Source organism: Chinchilla lanigera, unplaced genomic scaffold, assembly GCF_000276665.1.
Source record: "Chinchilla lanigera isolate Chin_1 unplaced genomic scaffold, ChiLan1.0 scaffold00006, whole genome shotgun sequence".
Lineage (NCBI taxonomy): Eukaryota > Metazoa > Chordata > Mammalia > Rodentia > Chinchillidae > Chinchilla > Chinchilla lanigera.
In genome coordinates this window covers 40158667-40174998 of record NW_004955407.1, presented here as the reverse complement: position 1 = coordinate 40174998, position 16332 = coordinate 40158667, and the positions used below count along the sequence as shown (strand labels likewise).

Below are 16332 nucleotides of genomic sequence, written 5' to 3'. Positions count from 1 at the left end.
CATTTGCTGTTCCTGGAGAGGTGTGCCTGAAGTGCAGCGCCTGCGTATGACTTAGCAAAGGGTAGATCCTTCCTATACCTCTCCAAATTCACCAGATGGAGGTTACCTACTCTCTCATTTTTTAGTAAGTGTACCCTTAAGCCTTTGTGGGGCCTCCCTTCACCTGGCCACTTGGGCCCCAAAAGGTGCCACCCTCAGGAATACCAGTGGGCACAGCTTCAGGAGATTTTTGGGCAAAGCTGAATTCCACGGTGTGCTCTTCATCACCACTGAGGAGTGCTGGTTAATTCTCGCGTAGACACAGGATGCTTTGAGCAGCTCACACCTAAGTAGAACACTCGTCCTTGGTGCTTACGAACATCTTTTCTCTCTTCTTTCGCTGACGGCTGTGACTGTCAATTCCATTGAACAAATTCCCGAAGATCATTAGTAACACAACTCAAGAGCAGAAGGTCACAACCCCTTGGTTTGGTCAAAATGTCACGCTTGAATGCCCAGGTTTCCCTGGTACAAAATAAGTCCTCTCTACAGAAGCCCATTGATGCGTGGAAAAAAATTTCCAGCATTAAGCTTGCATCTATCTTTTGGTCCAAACTGCAAAAACCATCTTTGTTTTCCACTACGTAACCCATTGTTTGTATTCAATTGCTCCTTCCAGTAGGTTCATCAAATTATACCTTCACTGGGCTGTGCTCGGATCTGAATGACCGCCTACTTTTTCTTTCCAGTTCCTCCCAAGTTCGTGGTTCAGCCGCGGGACCAGGACGGGATTTACGGCAAGGCTGTTATACTCAATTGCTCGGCTGAGGGCTATCCTGTACCCACCATCGTGTGGAAATTCTCCAAAGGTATGGCATGATTGGTTTGTTTGTTAACTGCCAGTGGGTGTGATGTTCCAAGGCTCCTAGTGCTTCAGGATGTGTGTCTGGCAAGAGGAGGTACTGCTCCTGTCTCCACCTGTCTTCCTCTCAAGGGCACTAGTGGTGCACCATGGTCCACTGTGGTGATGAGCCATGAAGGTCCTTGGGGAGACCAGGATGGGTCAGGCGGGCCCTTTGCACTCCTGGGAGAAGACTGCCCTGTCCACCTAGGTGAGGCTGCTACGGTCAGCTTCCAGACCCCTGCAAGCCCAGGCAAGGAGAGAGAGGTGCAGTGGGAAATGCCAGCACTGCTGATTGGTAGAGACTTATTTTCCTTGTGTTTAGAATTATGAGATGAAGTGGTTTTTAAAGTGAAAACATAAAACCATTGATTTTTCAAACATTCACTGTGGCTTAGAGCAGGGATAATGAACCTTCTAGAGCTTCCAAGGATGCGAACAGCCCACTGCAAGAGGCATACCATACGTTCGCCACGACTGAATGCCGTCTCCTTGGGTGCCTTCTTCAAGCCATCCTATGAGTAGCCAAGGTCCCCAGCCCCACTCACAAACGCCTGCTCCCTGGGGCCACAGCTGCCTTCCCCATGCAGTCATGCTGTGAACAAACACTATGTCCCCGGAGATATATGCTGGGGACCCCGTGGACACTGGAAGACACCGTGTCCTCATCCAGTCCTCTGCAGGAGAGGCTCCTCCCGGGCACCCGCCAGCATAACATCCTCTTCCGTCTCCTTTCACATGCCTCAATTCAGCAATGTATTTCCCAAACAGTTGAGGGCCAGATGTAGACTAAGCTCACCCGTCCATCAGGGTGTCTCTGGCGTTTTGTTTTAGGCCATGTCTGAAGCTGTGTGTTGTGGAAGTGGACCAACCGCACACGTTTCACATAGCTTATGTCCATGGCATATTTACAACATGCATCTCCTTCAAACTGGTTTGAAAGCTTCTGTCAGGCAGGGTTCCATTCTTCCCTCCAGGTTGTCCCCAGTGCTTTGCCCCTGTAAACACCGCCGCAGCGGACACCCCTTTGAGGAGTGTGCGCGCACAGCTGCTTTGCAGGGAGAACTGCAGCAACGCGCTAGCTAGATGCATGGATGCACGCGAGGCTCGGGGTCTGTCCTGGTCGAGGGTACCTTGGTCCCCAACAGTGTGAGGTGGGTGTACCCCATGCCAGGCCTCACAAAGAAGAGCTTTTATCATAACCTTCCCACTCTGCTGGGTGGCCACGGCTTCCCATTTCACTTATGTACTGAAAATACAAATGGTATTCAAACGTTTCTCCCTATGGTTACCGAGCATCCATTTCTCCTCTGAAGAATTTCTTATTCGTGTCCCTTGCACACTTATCTCCGTGTCTTAGTGGTGTGGAAGGGTTCTATACAGATTGAGTCACGCTCGGCCATGGGTGGCTCAGGCCCTTGACCCCTGTCCATCGCTGAGTGCCAAACTAAGTTACAGTAGTGTTTCCATTTTTAAATTTCATGTGAAACATCAAATCATCAAAGAAAAAATTAAAACTTTCAAAAAGTTTATTTCCCACTTAATAACATGAAAGGTAACCAAAGATGATCACTGGAAATATGTTGTATCTGGCCTTTCAGATCTGTCCCCCCAAATTATATATTCATAGTTACACAGAAATATATTTTAAAAATTCGTTCATGTGATTGAGCCTGGCTTATAATCTTTTTTTTTTCAGTTAACAATATGCTGTGAATGTCTTCCCATGTCAACAAACACAGGTGTTTCATATTATTTCTTAATGTCTACATAAAGTTTGTATTACTACATCAATAACTGCGCTGAAGGATGTCTTGCTTTGGTTAAGACTGAGTTCGGCAACCTGCTTTCAGAAAGGTTCGCCCCTCTTCGTGTCTTCTGTGGAGGGAGACAGCTTGGACCTAGCCTTTTATTTTTCACCTTTTGCTTTGGTTGACACATGACTGCACCTTTTTAGCTGTTGTGCCTCTCACAGGCTGCAGTATATGATGTTTCTCTTCATCTAAACATGGTGAAATGATCAAATCAGAGAATTAGCATATCCGTGGTCTTAAAAATGGCTCATTTCTTTGTGGCAGAACAGTCAAAATCCTCTTTTAGCGGATTTGCAGTGTTCAGTAACATGCTGCTAACGTAGTGGCCCTGCTGTGCCGCACGCCAGGATTGATTCCTCCTGGTTACACTCGCTCACCGGCCTCTCCTTCCTTCCCGCCCCACTGGGGCGACCACTGTCCTACTGTTTCCATCAGAACAACTCTTTTAGAGTCCACGTATTAGTGAGATCGCACTTTTTTTAATGCAACTGCAGGTGGAAGCAGGGCCTCACACAGGTTCGACAAGTGCTGTATCACTGAGCTGCATCCCAAGCCCTTTTATCTTTTACTTTGAAACAGGAGTTCTCTAAGTTACACAAGCGGGCTGCAACCCTGCCTCGGCCTCCTGAGGAGCTGGGGTGGCAGGCCTGTGCCACTGTCCTGGCCCTATGGTATTCTTTCAACTCCTGGCTATTTCATGTAACACGATGTCCTTCATCTCACTCACAAATACCAGGATTTCATCCTTCTCGCTCTGCTCCCAGAAGCCATCAGGGATTCGATCTTCTGAGATCTTAAGGACAGTCCTGCCGCTCTCACTGAGCCTGTCCCGCAGCCTTAGACGTCCATGGGAGAGGGGTAGCAGCGGGGCGGGAGGCCGGTCCTGCCTGTGCCGCTCACCTTGAGGACCTCTCCAGCTGCCCTGGCAAACACAGCCTGTGCTGTGAGCGGAGGAGAGGGCCGGTGGCAATCGGCGACTGCGGCCCTGCTGCCGGAAGTGGCAGGTTTCTTCCTTTTAGAAAAAGTTGCAGTGACTTCTCTCACATTGATCTTTGTGCACGGATGTGTTCATTTTCCCCAGGGATACTTTTCTGTAATAGAATTGCTGGCTGCAGGAGTAAACCGTGTTTATAGCTCTGCGGTTGCGCTGGCAGCTTGCGATGTTTTGCAGATCCCCCAGTTTTCAGTAGAGCCTGCTTAAGACAGGCAGGATAGTGCTGTCTGAGACGCTTCTTTTGAAATATTTCCCAATCCAGTAGAGCTCTATGGTGTTGTATTAATTATGTAAATAGTAAAACAATTTATTTAAAAAAATATAGTCTTACTTATTGGGACATCCTTCCTGTAGTGGCAACAGTCGCTCAAAGCTGAAGTGCAGATGCAAACAGAGTAGGCTCAGGTTGTTTTCCTGGCGTTGCAGCAACTTAATCCCAGGCTGCAGATTTCCAGAGTGTGAGGTGCAATCAAACAATAGGGCGAATATTTAAATTTTTAAATGTATTGCAGTAAAAGACACAATGCTATGAATCCCCCTTGCTGGAACTCACTCATCCCGGCGCTCCAGCCACTTTCGGAAGCAGCCGGGGAAGTCCTCTTTCCCGTCTCATGAAGTGCGATAAAACATATGGTGAATGCCTCAGAGCACTGTCCAATGGACAGGCAGCTCCTGAGACCATGGCATCCTCATCCGCCTTCATGCTGGGTCGATCGTGTCCTTGCCGCCAGCCCTGGGGCCGTGGTCTTCCCATCAGTGAAATGCAAGCTCTTCTGGGCCCACAGCGGCTCCTCCCTTCCTGGGCTCCCCTAAACCACGTTCCCGGAGGAGGACAAGGTCAGCTCACACTGCTCCTGGGAGGGCCTCGGGGCCAGGTCACCCTTTAGAAGGGGACTTCCTCTTTCTGCTCCTGTACCGAGCAGCGAACTTAGAATCTGGAAATGCACGGTCCACACCTTGCTGTTGGTCACTTGGGATTGATTTTCCCATGCATAAGTGTAATAAATACATAGATTTAAGTCATCTCACAGCTGTTTTTATTTTAAAGAGAGAAAAAGATAAAAACGACACAGAATTTCAAAACAAGATGATAGGAATTAACAATGGTTATTATATTGCATATTGTTATCTTCAATGTAGTTGCTCAGATTACCGGATATAGGCAGCAAAATTGATCAAACAATATAAGCACTAACTACTTCTTACAATGAACTAATAGAAAATAATAGTATAATTATCTTAGCTATCTTGTGTGTGCGCATCTTTTTTCCCTTCCTTCTTTTTCTTTTCCCTCATCCCAGTTGTTCTTTCCTTTTCAGCAGTTTCTTTCCCTTTCACAATATCTATTGTGTCTTTTGGATCTTATTTACTCTTTCAGTTTCTTACACTAGGGAAACAATATGAAATGCTTTGTCTCTGTGCATATTTGCTCTCTTCTGTGATTTTTGTCTTCCTTGAGGACTCCAGCTGTGGGGGTGAGGGGTCATCATCTGTCATCCACCACTGTTATTTTTCTCTCTGGTTCTTTAACTAAGTTGCTTTCCTGTTAATTTATCTGATATTCTCCAATTTCTGTTCTGTGCATGTCCTTTTCCCTAACAAAACTGCTTCTCTTCTGTGCTCCCTCCTACTTACCACAGTATTTTATTAGGTGACTTTATTTTCCTTTTCTCTCCAGTTCTTCCAGCTCACATTTCACTCTCGAGCTCTGGCTTGATAGATGAATGACTATTCACAGCTTGTGTCTAAATCATGACAACGCTTTTCAGGACAGACTTCATTACCTGCTGTTTTTCTATTTCTTTCTTCCATTTTTCTTATTGGACCTTTGCTAGATCCTGGCATCCTTTTGATTATTCCCACATAAGCAAAATCTATGTCCCCAGAAAGAGGCTGCTTCATGCAAATATCTGAGTCCTCACTTTACCAGAATCCCTGATTCTCAGACTCACCCCAGGTCTTAGGGAGCTCTTGCCCGCCCCGCCTGCGTACACTGTTCTCACGGATGTGGGGCTCACCCCCACATGTGCCCCCACAGACCCCACGCAGCCACGGCTCCTAACCCGGCCCACTCTCCTTTGCATCTCTGTGCCCGCCTCTAGTCGGTGCGTGAGACTGGTTGCCCCTTCACATGCTACCGTCTGGATGTTAGCTGTCTTAACTTCACAGAAAGTAGGGTTTGCATTTTTAGTGTTCTTTCCCCTTTTGCTTTTTGATGCTTCCCAGGAAGAGAAAGAGAATTGCTGGCTTCTGCTTCCGTTTTCAAACCCTATATCTTACCCTTCAAATACAAAGCTGCATTAAATTCTGGTTTTAGTTTAGAGAAGGCAGTGACATACTAATCTAAGAAAAGGAGCAGGGGTATGGATGCACCCCAGGGACACAGCACTGGCCTCCAAGGCTGCGAGTCAGGATACCCCGAGGAATTTATACTTTGGGTTTCTCATCTAAGAGAAACCACGTGATCGTCAAACTTGTGCGTCTGATTTAGTTCACTTAACATTGTGATCTCAAGGTGCATCCATCTTCCTACAGATCACTCAAGACTTTCCTTCTTTGTGGCAGAGTAGTGCTCCACAGTATGCAAATACCGCACTTTCTTTATCCGTTCATCTGTTGATGGACGTAGAAGCTGCTTCCAAGTTAGAGCTGTAAGGAGCTGCGCTGCTATGAGCACAGGTGTGCATGGCTCCCTGTAACGTGATGTCTTTAACTCTTTGGGGAAGATACCTAGAAGGAGAAGAGTGGGTCGGATGAAATTTTTTTTTTTTTTGTGGAATCTCCATACTGATTTCTATAGTGGTTGTACTGGTTTACAGTCCCACAAGCCAGGTAGAAGGCTTCTTTGTCCCTCACAGCATCCTTCGTTGTTATTTGGTGGCCGTTCCCTCTGGAGTGGGATGGAATCCCAGTGTTGTTTTGATTTGCCCCGCAGCCCCGTGTGGTATCATCACTGTAACTGAACCACCTCCACTCCCTCCAGTACCCCACGTCACGCTGCCACGTGCTGAGTCAGGCTGGCTCACAGCTGAGTTTTCTCATAATTGGGCAAAGGACCAATGCTGCATCTTGCTGCTTGGATCAGTCAAGGTTTACCAGAGAAACAAATATAACACAAGATATACAAATGTACAAGAAATTACTAGTTTGGCTTACAATGGTCAGCCACAGAGTTGGATGAGGGAGCGTGCAGGGGGTGTCTCTGCACACTGGAGACTGAAGAGCCCAGCCCGGGGCCTGGAGCTCACTGCAGTGTCCATGCAAGTCTGCATCAGGGGGCTGATGGGTCTGCGACAGAATGCTGAAGAATCTGCGATGAAGGCCGAAGAGTCTACACCAGAAGGCTAAAGAGTCCCAGGCGGAAGCCAAACAGCCTGCACCAGAAGCCTGGAGACGACCAAGCTGAAGGTGAAGATTGGAGCTCCTCTGAAGAACCAGCAGCCAGTTCTTCCTCAATTCCTTTTTTTATGCAGCCTACCTGCCCTGGGGCTGAAGTGGGGGTGGGGTCCTCTACACCCACACCCTCTGCATGCCCTCCTCTTGCACAGGCTCAGGATGAACGCAAAGAAAACACCCTGGCTCCCTGCTGAGTCCCATAGTTAACCTTCTAAACTGCTCAAATTGACACAATGAACAAGGTCCCAGAAGGGTAAGGGCATGTCCTTTATACCCCAAGATGCAGAACTGCTGAGTCACTTAGCCAAGCCTCTAGACTCCCCAAGTTGACACCGTATATCAATCATAACACTGATAAAACACAGTTCTTCCCAATGGGGAAGAATGGGGTCCAGAATTACAATCAGACTCCACGGGTAGGTTTCTTCAGCAGAGACATAAAGGAATTCAGGGCAGATGGCTGAATTGCACAGTGAATGTGACTATGTGCCAGTTTCTGAAAGAAGCTGTCTGATGGATTAAATATATGGAAGGATTAAATATACAGATTAAATATATGGAAGGATTAAATATACAGATACCAAAAATGGATTAAACATACAGAATCTGAAGCATGGGGCAAAGAAAGCTGCCTTTCAGGCACTTGAGACAGAGTGTGTAAAACCTGAGACCCTGCCCCCATCAGTGGCAGCAGCTGCCATGTAGCCTGCAGCACTACTTGTGGAAGTTCTCCCGGAAGCCGGCTGATGACTCTGCTAATCAGTTAGCCTCTGCCCATGCACCCTGTGCTGACTCCAAAGAAGAGTATCGTAGCTTCTCCTTCGTCAGTCCTCCCAAGTTGCTTTAAAGTGCCTCCCGGTGGAAAGTATCAGCCAGGGGCTGGTGAACAGAAGAGCCAGGAAATGTAGTTTTCAGGCTTCTAGCCTTGGAATCTAGGGAGAAGGTGACAGTGCTGAGGATCAAGATAGCCTGGGACACACACTACAGATAAAGTATTACAGCGGGTGTTGTAATGATGGAGGTGCTTTTCCTTGGTCTTACAAATAGCTCTTCAGCTTGGAACAGGACCACTGCCTCAGGACTGTGTCTCTGTGCTCTTCTGGTTTCTTCTCTGTGACCCAGAACTTCTCAGCCAACCAGGGACCCACAGCTGCTGCTGCTTTTGGACTCGCTTTCTTCTCATCGTCACCTCCCAGCTCTGCACCTGCTCTTCCCCTGCACCCCACCGACTAGTCTCAGAGGAGAACCCCAGCACTGAAGAAGCTGACCAAACCCCTTCTTTAGCAAAGCCCTGCTCTGTCCACGAGATAGGGCGGGCTGCGGCTCTGACTCCTCCGTGAGAAGGAAGGGTGGTTGCAGCCTTGCCATGTGAGTGCACCCCAGGTGCTTGGAGGGATCCTCTCACCGTGGTCCTGTTCACATTGATCTTATTTCTCCTGTGATGGGGACTCTGAACTCACTCACTGCCCACCTGTGTCCAGTCCTGCATGGAGACATTGGCATTTTCATGCAATCTCGTTTTCCTCAATGGAAGCAATTCTGCGTCATATGTCAGTATTCTCATCTCATGTATGATGAAATTCGGATGTAGAGGGAGTAAGCCACTTACTCAAAGGCGCAATAAGCTTAGACAGTAACAGAACCTAAATCCTTTTACTCTTAGCCAAGACCAGTAATTACCTACCAGTAAGAGAAAAGATGAAGCAGTCAGCTTACTTGCTGCTGCCTTCACAGTGGGTTCCCCTGTCACCCTCAGCTAAGCACTGTCCCCACTCCAGTACCCGGGCTACCCAGCTAGACACCTTTTCAACATGGCAGAGAGGTCGTCCAGCAGTAGCATAGCCAGCCAATCAGTATGTGCCTTACCTAGTGCCTTAGCATTTCATTTGCATGTGATAGAGCATTGAAGTCATCCCCACTTGACCTCAGCTAGCTACAGAGAATGGACAGCTATTTAATTTACGCCTGCTGCTTTCTATATTGTATCTTCTGGCTGATTATCCAGAGTGTTTACCGGGCTCTAAGAAGATTGTGGGATTTGCATATTGTACACACTGGGTTAAATTTTACTCTTTAGAATCATGATGAAGTAAAAGTAGGTGACCGATAATGCTGTGAAACCACAGCAAAGTCCCCTGCCCTCACCCTCAGTGAGCGCTCAGCCTGGATCTGCGTCCCCGCCGAGCATGCGTGGTTGGCAGGGTGTTACGCGTTACTCTGCGCAGCAAGCATGACCGGATCTATAGAGGCTGTAACCTTTCAACTCAGCCTCATTTCTTCAATGAAAACAGAAGATTTTGTGATTTCAAATGCAGTTATACTTCATTTATGTCTTCATTAGGTCCTTTTAATAATTAGCAGTCTTATCTCAGGCCAGATAGGAGCCAATGGATCACCCTTTTGCACTATAATTGACACACACCAGCAATGTAGTTCTTGCGTTTTAATTCTTTAAAATGCTGTGTTGTAATTATTTAGTATAAATGTTTCAACTGTTTTTTTTTTGTTTTGTTTTGTTTTTGCCATTTTGAGACAGGGCCTCACTATGCAGTTCAGGCTGGCCTTGAGCTCACTTGGTAGCCCAGGCTGGTCTCAAACTCAACGATCCTCCTGCCTCAGCCTCCCGAGTGCTGGGATCACAGGCATGCGCCACCACACCTGGCAACTGTTAAAAAATTATATTTCTGGTGTAAATTCTCTGAGAGAAGAAAAATATATGTGGTATTGTCATGGATAGTCTTCTCACATTCTCAGATTTTGCCAGTATTTCACTAAGTGTAGAGTCGTTTTAACAAATTTTTACAGGATTTGTAAATCACATACCACTTTGACAGTTCCTAATTTTGAGTCTCATGAGCATATTTTTAAAAATCTGCATTCAGGGTATGTGTATTAGACTGGATTAACCCTTAAGGGCAGTCAACAGGGACAGAGAAACCAGTGTTCTTATCAGATTTTCAAAATGTGGACCAAATTTAAGCCCTTAAATAAAGGTCAAAGGGTTTTTCCTTCTTTTTTAGGTTCCAGTGAGATCCTTTATCCTTACACTAAAGAACACTTTCTCCATAAGAACTAATTCTATAATTTACAAACTCGAATCCTTTAAAGTACAACCTACTTTCATAAGATGAAAAGGCAGCTGATAATATTCAACTTCCAATTCTGATTAAAACAATGCAATTTTTAAAAATTTTATAAAATAAAGATATCTGAACATTTTATTAAACTCAAAGTGCTTTGGAACATTAAAAAGAAAACAAAAAAGCCCTGTAGAAAGATGGGCAATGGATGTAAATGGACTGTTTATTACAAACAAGTAAAAATGGCCAATACATTAATGAAAAGGTGCTCTAAGTTATCTACAACCAAAAATACAAAACATTCAAACATGAGAATTAAAATGTAACTTATCTATTACATTGATGAAGATTTAAATGATTAGTAATGTACCTGTGTGATGAAAAAATTAATCTGTAGCCCCAGGCCCGTTAGAGATGAAATTAGTACATTGTTTAGTGAGCAATTAATCAATACATGTTATCCTTTCAGTATGTGTCACCTTGAGTCAGAATTACACTCCAAAGAGTAGCCCTGCTGGCTGCCTACCACCAAACCTCTTCTGTTGGTGGGTTGAGTGAAGATGTTCCTTTCATGTGGTCCTTAAGATAGAGTCAAATAATTATAAAATGATTAAATAATTAGAAGCAAGGCTTTTTGTAAATAAAGAGGGAAAGAAGGGTTGAAGGGAGGGTAGGAGAATGGGGAAAAAAGAATCAAAATATATCATGTACAGGTACAAATTCTCCACAATCAATGTGATCACTATATATACCATACCCAATAAAATTAATTTTAAAAAAAATTCAACCATAAAAAATTAGCATCAGAATTTAAAAAACAACAATAATAACACAATAATATGCACTTCCTGTGTACTATACCCAGTTCAAGAATGTCCACACTTACACCGCCCAGCAAGGGAGGTCCTATTACCATCCCTAGTTTAGGGGCACGAAAGGCGAAGGTTTTGCCCTCACCTGATTCCTCACAGTGTGTGGTATGAGTGATCACCTGCTGCCTGACAAACTATCCCAAAATAGCAGCTTAAAATAATACTCATCTGCCCTGCACCCATTTCTGTGGGCCTCAGGGTGGCCCCGGGTTGCTCCCCACACTGCTGTCCTGGGATGCGGGCACCCTCAGGGTTCCTGGAGATGGTCTCCCCCAAGCTTCTCATGTGACAGCTGGCAGTATTTAGTTTCCCACAGAGCTCAGCTGCAGGGTGCCCTGGAGCTCCCATGGGTCCCTGTCCAGGCATGGCTCACACAGGGCGGCTCCACAGGGAAAGGAGCAGGTCAGAGGGAGAAGCAGAAGCACAGTCTTCGGAGTCCAGGACCAACTGCTAAGTGTGGGCCTAAGTGATTAAACAATAGATTTCATTTGTGTAAAACAGAGGATTTTTATAGGTGCCTGGAAAACATCAGGAACTCTGTCATCCCCTAGATCTCTGTGATTGAAATCGTAGAGAGAAAAAGAAGGCGTTTATCTTTTCTTACTTTTTTATCATATTTTTAAAAGTTTTATGAATCCATGTTTGCAGTGCGAGGTGCTTACAATCTTCGCATGGAGCTGATGCATGAACAAACACATCTCGATTCTTCTTTCCTCCCCTTTCCCTCCCCCACTGCCCCTCCCCTATCTCTTGGCCCCCTCCCCAGTTGAGAAAGATCCATCTCACTGCTTCCTATGATCTCTTTTTCTTTGCTCTTTATTTATATTTTAGGCTTCTCATATAAGAGAAAGCATGTGACATTTAAGCTGGTGAGTCTGATTTATTTCACTCAACATCAAGGTCTCAAAAATGCATCCATTGTCCTAAAAATGACTCAGATTTATCCTTCTTTAGGACAGTAGTGCTCCATGCGGTGTGAATACCATGTTTTCTTTATCTGCTCACCTGTTGATGGCCTATAGGCTGCTTCCAAGACTTAGCTATGATGAACTGTGCTGCTGCACACATGGCTGTGCGGGCATCACTGCAATATGGCATCTTTAACTCCTTTGGGAAGAAGGGGACTAGTGAATCAAGGGTATTCATGGTGTTAGTTTTCTAAGGAATCACCATACTGATTTCCTTAATACTTGTCCTGATTTAGATCCCCATCAGCAATGGAGAAGAATACTCCTTTCTCCACAGCCTCTCCAGCATTTGTTGTTTGATTTCTTGATGACAGCCATTCTTTCTGGAGTGAGGTGGAATCTCAGTGTTGTTTTAATTTGCATTTCTCTGATGGCTAGAGATGCTGAACGTTTCTTCACATATTTATGGGCTGTTTGTACTTCTGTGAAGTGTCTTTTTTGTTTCCATGGCTTATTTTCTGTTTGCGTCTTTTATTTTGGGGATCTCATTTTTTGAATTCTTTATGTTTTCTAGATATTAGTCCCCCACCCAAGGAGTAGCTGGCAAAAGTTTCTTTTCCATTCTGTAGGTTTTCTCTTCACTCTGCTGGTTTTGCTGTGCAAAAGCTCTTTAATTTGATGTGATCCCACTTGTTAGTTCTTGGTGCTATTTCCTGTGCAACTGGGACTCTGTTTAGGAAGTCCTTCCTCATGCCTATGACTCCGAGAGTTTTGCCCATTTTATTTTCCAGCAGATTGTGTTTCTGTTTCAACATTTAGAACTTCAGTCCATTTTGATTTTAGTTTAGCGCATGATGAGAGATGGGAGTCTAGATTCATTTTTCTGCATGTGGATACCAGTTCTGCATTTCTCATGGAAAATTCGTAGGATTGTCATGCTTTAAACCCCAGTAGGTAAGTCCTACTTGCAAAAACCTTCATTCATTCATTAATTTCATCCATTATTTTTCAAAAACAGTCACTCATTTATGAGTCCATTCAGGATCAAGCATTTAAAAATAATTTGTGAGCTTTCATATCAGCTTGAAATTAATCTATATGATATATGTTTCTAGAATAATTTTGCATTTTATACATTGTGGCCTTTCTCTACTTGTAAGGAATGAAAATCAGAATGGTCTTCTTCACTGCATCCCATTTTATAAAATGTCCGCAGCTAATCCTGAGGAAAGCAGCATGTTAAAAATGATAATAAAATATATTTTAAAACATTTTAATCTCTGATTTTGAGTTCCTTGTAAATAAGATGAATTTTTTTAAAAAATTGTCTACTTAAATGGCACCTGCCTGTGATTCCAGCACTCTGGGAGGCTGAGGCAGGAAGATTGCAAAGTTGGAGCTAGTATGGGCAGTATAATGACTTGGAAAGAATCTATCTCAAATGAAAAACAAATTTTAAAAGGGGGCTGTAATTGTAGTTCAGTGCAAAGAGCCTAGCTTCAATCCACACCTCTGCAAAATAAGGAATAAATAAATAAATAAAGTCTACTTAGAACCATTTTACAATAGTGTATTCCTTAGATATGTAAAAAGAACAGACCAAATAAGTGTGGCCCATGTTCTTCCTTACAACTTTATGATTATCTGATACACATACTCCTTTTACATGCTCTTAAAACAGGTATCAGCTGATGGTGACCACAACTGGTTTCTATAAATAAGTCTTTGGAACACAAGAGTGCTGCTTGCATGTACGTTTTCTGTGTGTGATTTCATGCTTCTTTGCAGAGAATGGGTGGTGTTATAAGAGACTGTCTGGCCAGCTATTCACCCTCTGGCACTGTATAGAAAATGGTTTCCAACCTCTATCTGAAAATATTAGGTATTTCTATCCATGAACATGGTATACCTCATAACTATTCGATCTCATTTAATTGTTTTCAAATTTTTATATAATTTTAGTGGCTAAGTACTGCACCCATTTTATTAAATTTATCCTAAATATTTCATGTTTTGATGTGAATATGTAGTTCTTTAAACTACATGTGTAGTTTAATATGTAGTTTAATTTCAAATTGCTGCTCCTAGTATATATATATAAGTAAACTTCGCTGATTTTTTTTGAACTCATGTTGCATCCCACAACTGTACTTAGTTGACTTGAACTTAGTTTGTTGCTATGGTAATCTTTCTGTAGAGTTTTTTATCACATCATCTGTGTGATCGTGTTAACTATGAATTAAGATAGTTATCTTCTTTTCCAGCCCATGTTCATTTTTTCATTTTTCTTGTTTTGTTCTTGCTGTAATCTTCAGAACAGTGTTAAATAAGAAGGGTGACACTGAACATCCTGCTGTTTTTCATAATCTTTGGTAGAAAATCATTCATTCTTTCATAGTGAAGTATGATATTAGCCATGGGTTTTTGTAGAAGCCTTTTTATCTTGATATTTCATTCTGTCCCTAGTTTTCTATGAGATTTTATCATGAATGATTGTTAAGTTCTGTAAACCACCTAATTTTTCTCTTTTGATAGCCATCATAATCATGCTGTATTTAGGTTTTTGTGTGTTGATGTGGTGAATTTCATTGACAATTTTTTTTTTTAATTTAAGTCAACCTTGCATTTATGGAGTAAATTCTACCAGATCATGATGTATTCTTCATCTCAAATATTGATAAACTTTAGTGACTTGGGGGTTAAGAATCTTTATATCTGTGTTCATATGGCCATTGGTCTGTGGATCTCTTTTTTTGCAAAGCTTTTTGTCTGATTTCAGTATTGGAACCGTACGGAACTCAAAAGAATTCTTTTAAAGCTTCCTTCTTGTACTTCCTGATAGATCTGTATAAAACTGACTATTTTTTCCTTGAATGTTGGGTAGAATTCACTCAGAGCTAATAATTGCTGTCTTTTTTCTTCTTAATCAGTTCAGCTAGAAATTATTATGTTGTTCTTTGCAAATAACCAGTTTTTTGCTGTCTTGCTTTTTTTCTATGGTTTTTCTTTCATTGACTTCAGTTTTCTTCCTTCTCCTTCTAGTGTGGATTTCAATTGTTCTTCCTATAACTTCTCACAATTCTTAGAATGCATAGACCAATTTATAGTTTCTTTCCATTTCTGACACAAGCATTTAATGCTGCAATCTTACACCCAAGCATTACTCTAAACCACATTGTACACATTCAGATGCTACTTTTTCATTTTTATTCAACTCAAAATTTTTAAAAAAATGTTTCCAGTGATTTCTTCTTTGACTTAGGAGTTATTTGGAAATGATTTGTTTAATTTTCAAATATTTGGAGTTTTTCCAGATATATTTCTGTTACTGATCTCAATTTTTAACTTCCAGTACAAATAAAATATATCTTGCATAATTTTCAGCTTTCAATGTTTATTGAGATGTGCAATGTAGCTCACAGTCTGATATGTATTATTCACTGTATTTGTCTCCTCAGACTGCTATAACAAAACACTATAGATGCAACCAACAAAGATTTACTTCTCACAGTTCTGGAGGCTGAACATCTGACATCAAAGGTCAGCATGAAGAGGTTCTTTTTGGAGCCTCCTTCCATGCTGTGGAATGTTCACTTTCTGCTCTTTCTTCACATGGTAGAAAAGGGGCAAGAGATCTCTTTGGGGTTCCTTTGACAAGGGCACTAATCCGATTCCTGAGGGCTCCACCCTCACAACCCAACCTCCTTCCAAAGGCCTCACTTCCAAATACCATTCCATTGGGCATCTCAACCTATGAATTTAGGGGGTACACATATATCCCATCTATTGCAGTGATGCTTCTATGGACACTTGAAACTAAAAAAAGTTCATATACATTCTCTGTATGTTATATTCTCTCTATACATATATTATATATTCTGCTATTGTTGAGTATAAAATTTCATTAGTGTCAATCAAGTCAAATTTATTTTTAGCATTAAAGCATTGAAGTCCTCTGAGTTTTATGTATTACTTCTGCCCTTTCTTTCTCCCCTCCCCTTCTGAGGTGGTGGTCACTCCATATTAGAATATACAGTACTATTTTAGGACTTCAGATCTACTTCACTCTTTTGCCCCTTTGTTTGCCCCTCTGTTTCATTCATTTCTGCTGACTTCATTCTTCCTCTACAGTGTTCAGTCTGTTAATAAACCCCTTTTAAATAAACTGTTCATGTCTAATATGTCTTGCTAGCTTTCCTGAAAACCCACAAGTTGAAGACAGGTGGAGAAGTTTATTTTGTGTCATGGTTAGAGGTCCTGGTCGGCTCACTCCAGGGCAAAAATGGCATGGTGGAAGGGCCTGGGCAGAGGACAGTTGCTCAGGGTCTGGTAGCCACAAAGCAGGGAGAGAGAGAGAGAGAGAGAGAGAGAGAGAGAGAGAGAGAGAG

At 43.0% G+C, this 16332-nt stretch overlaps 1 protein-coding gene across 1 annotated transcript in view; it reads left to right on the top strand.

Annotated features, from left to right (window-relative positions):
• Positions 1-16332, top strand: part of Dscam (Down syndrome cell adhesion molecule) — a 487830-nt gene that overhangs the window by 298332 nt on the left and 173166 nt on the right. The window contains exon 10 of the mRNA XM_005375986.2: positions 729-848. Coding sequence (XP_005376043.2) covers positions 729-848 — 120 coding nt within the window. The remainder of the gene's footprint in view (positions 1-728; positions 849-16332) is intronic.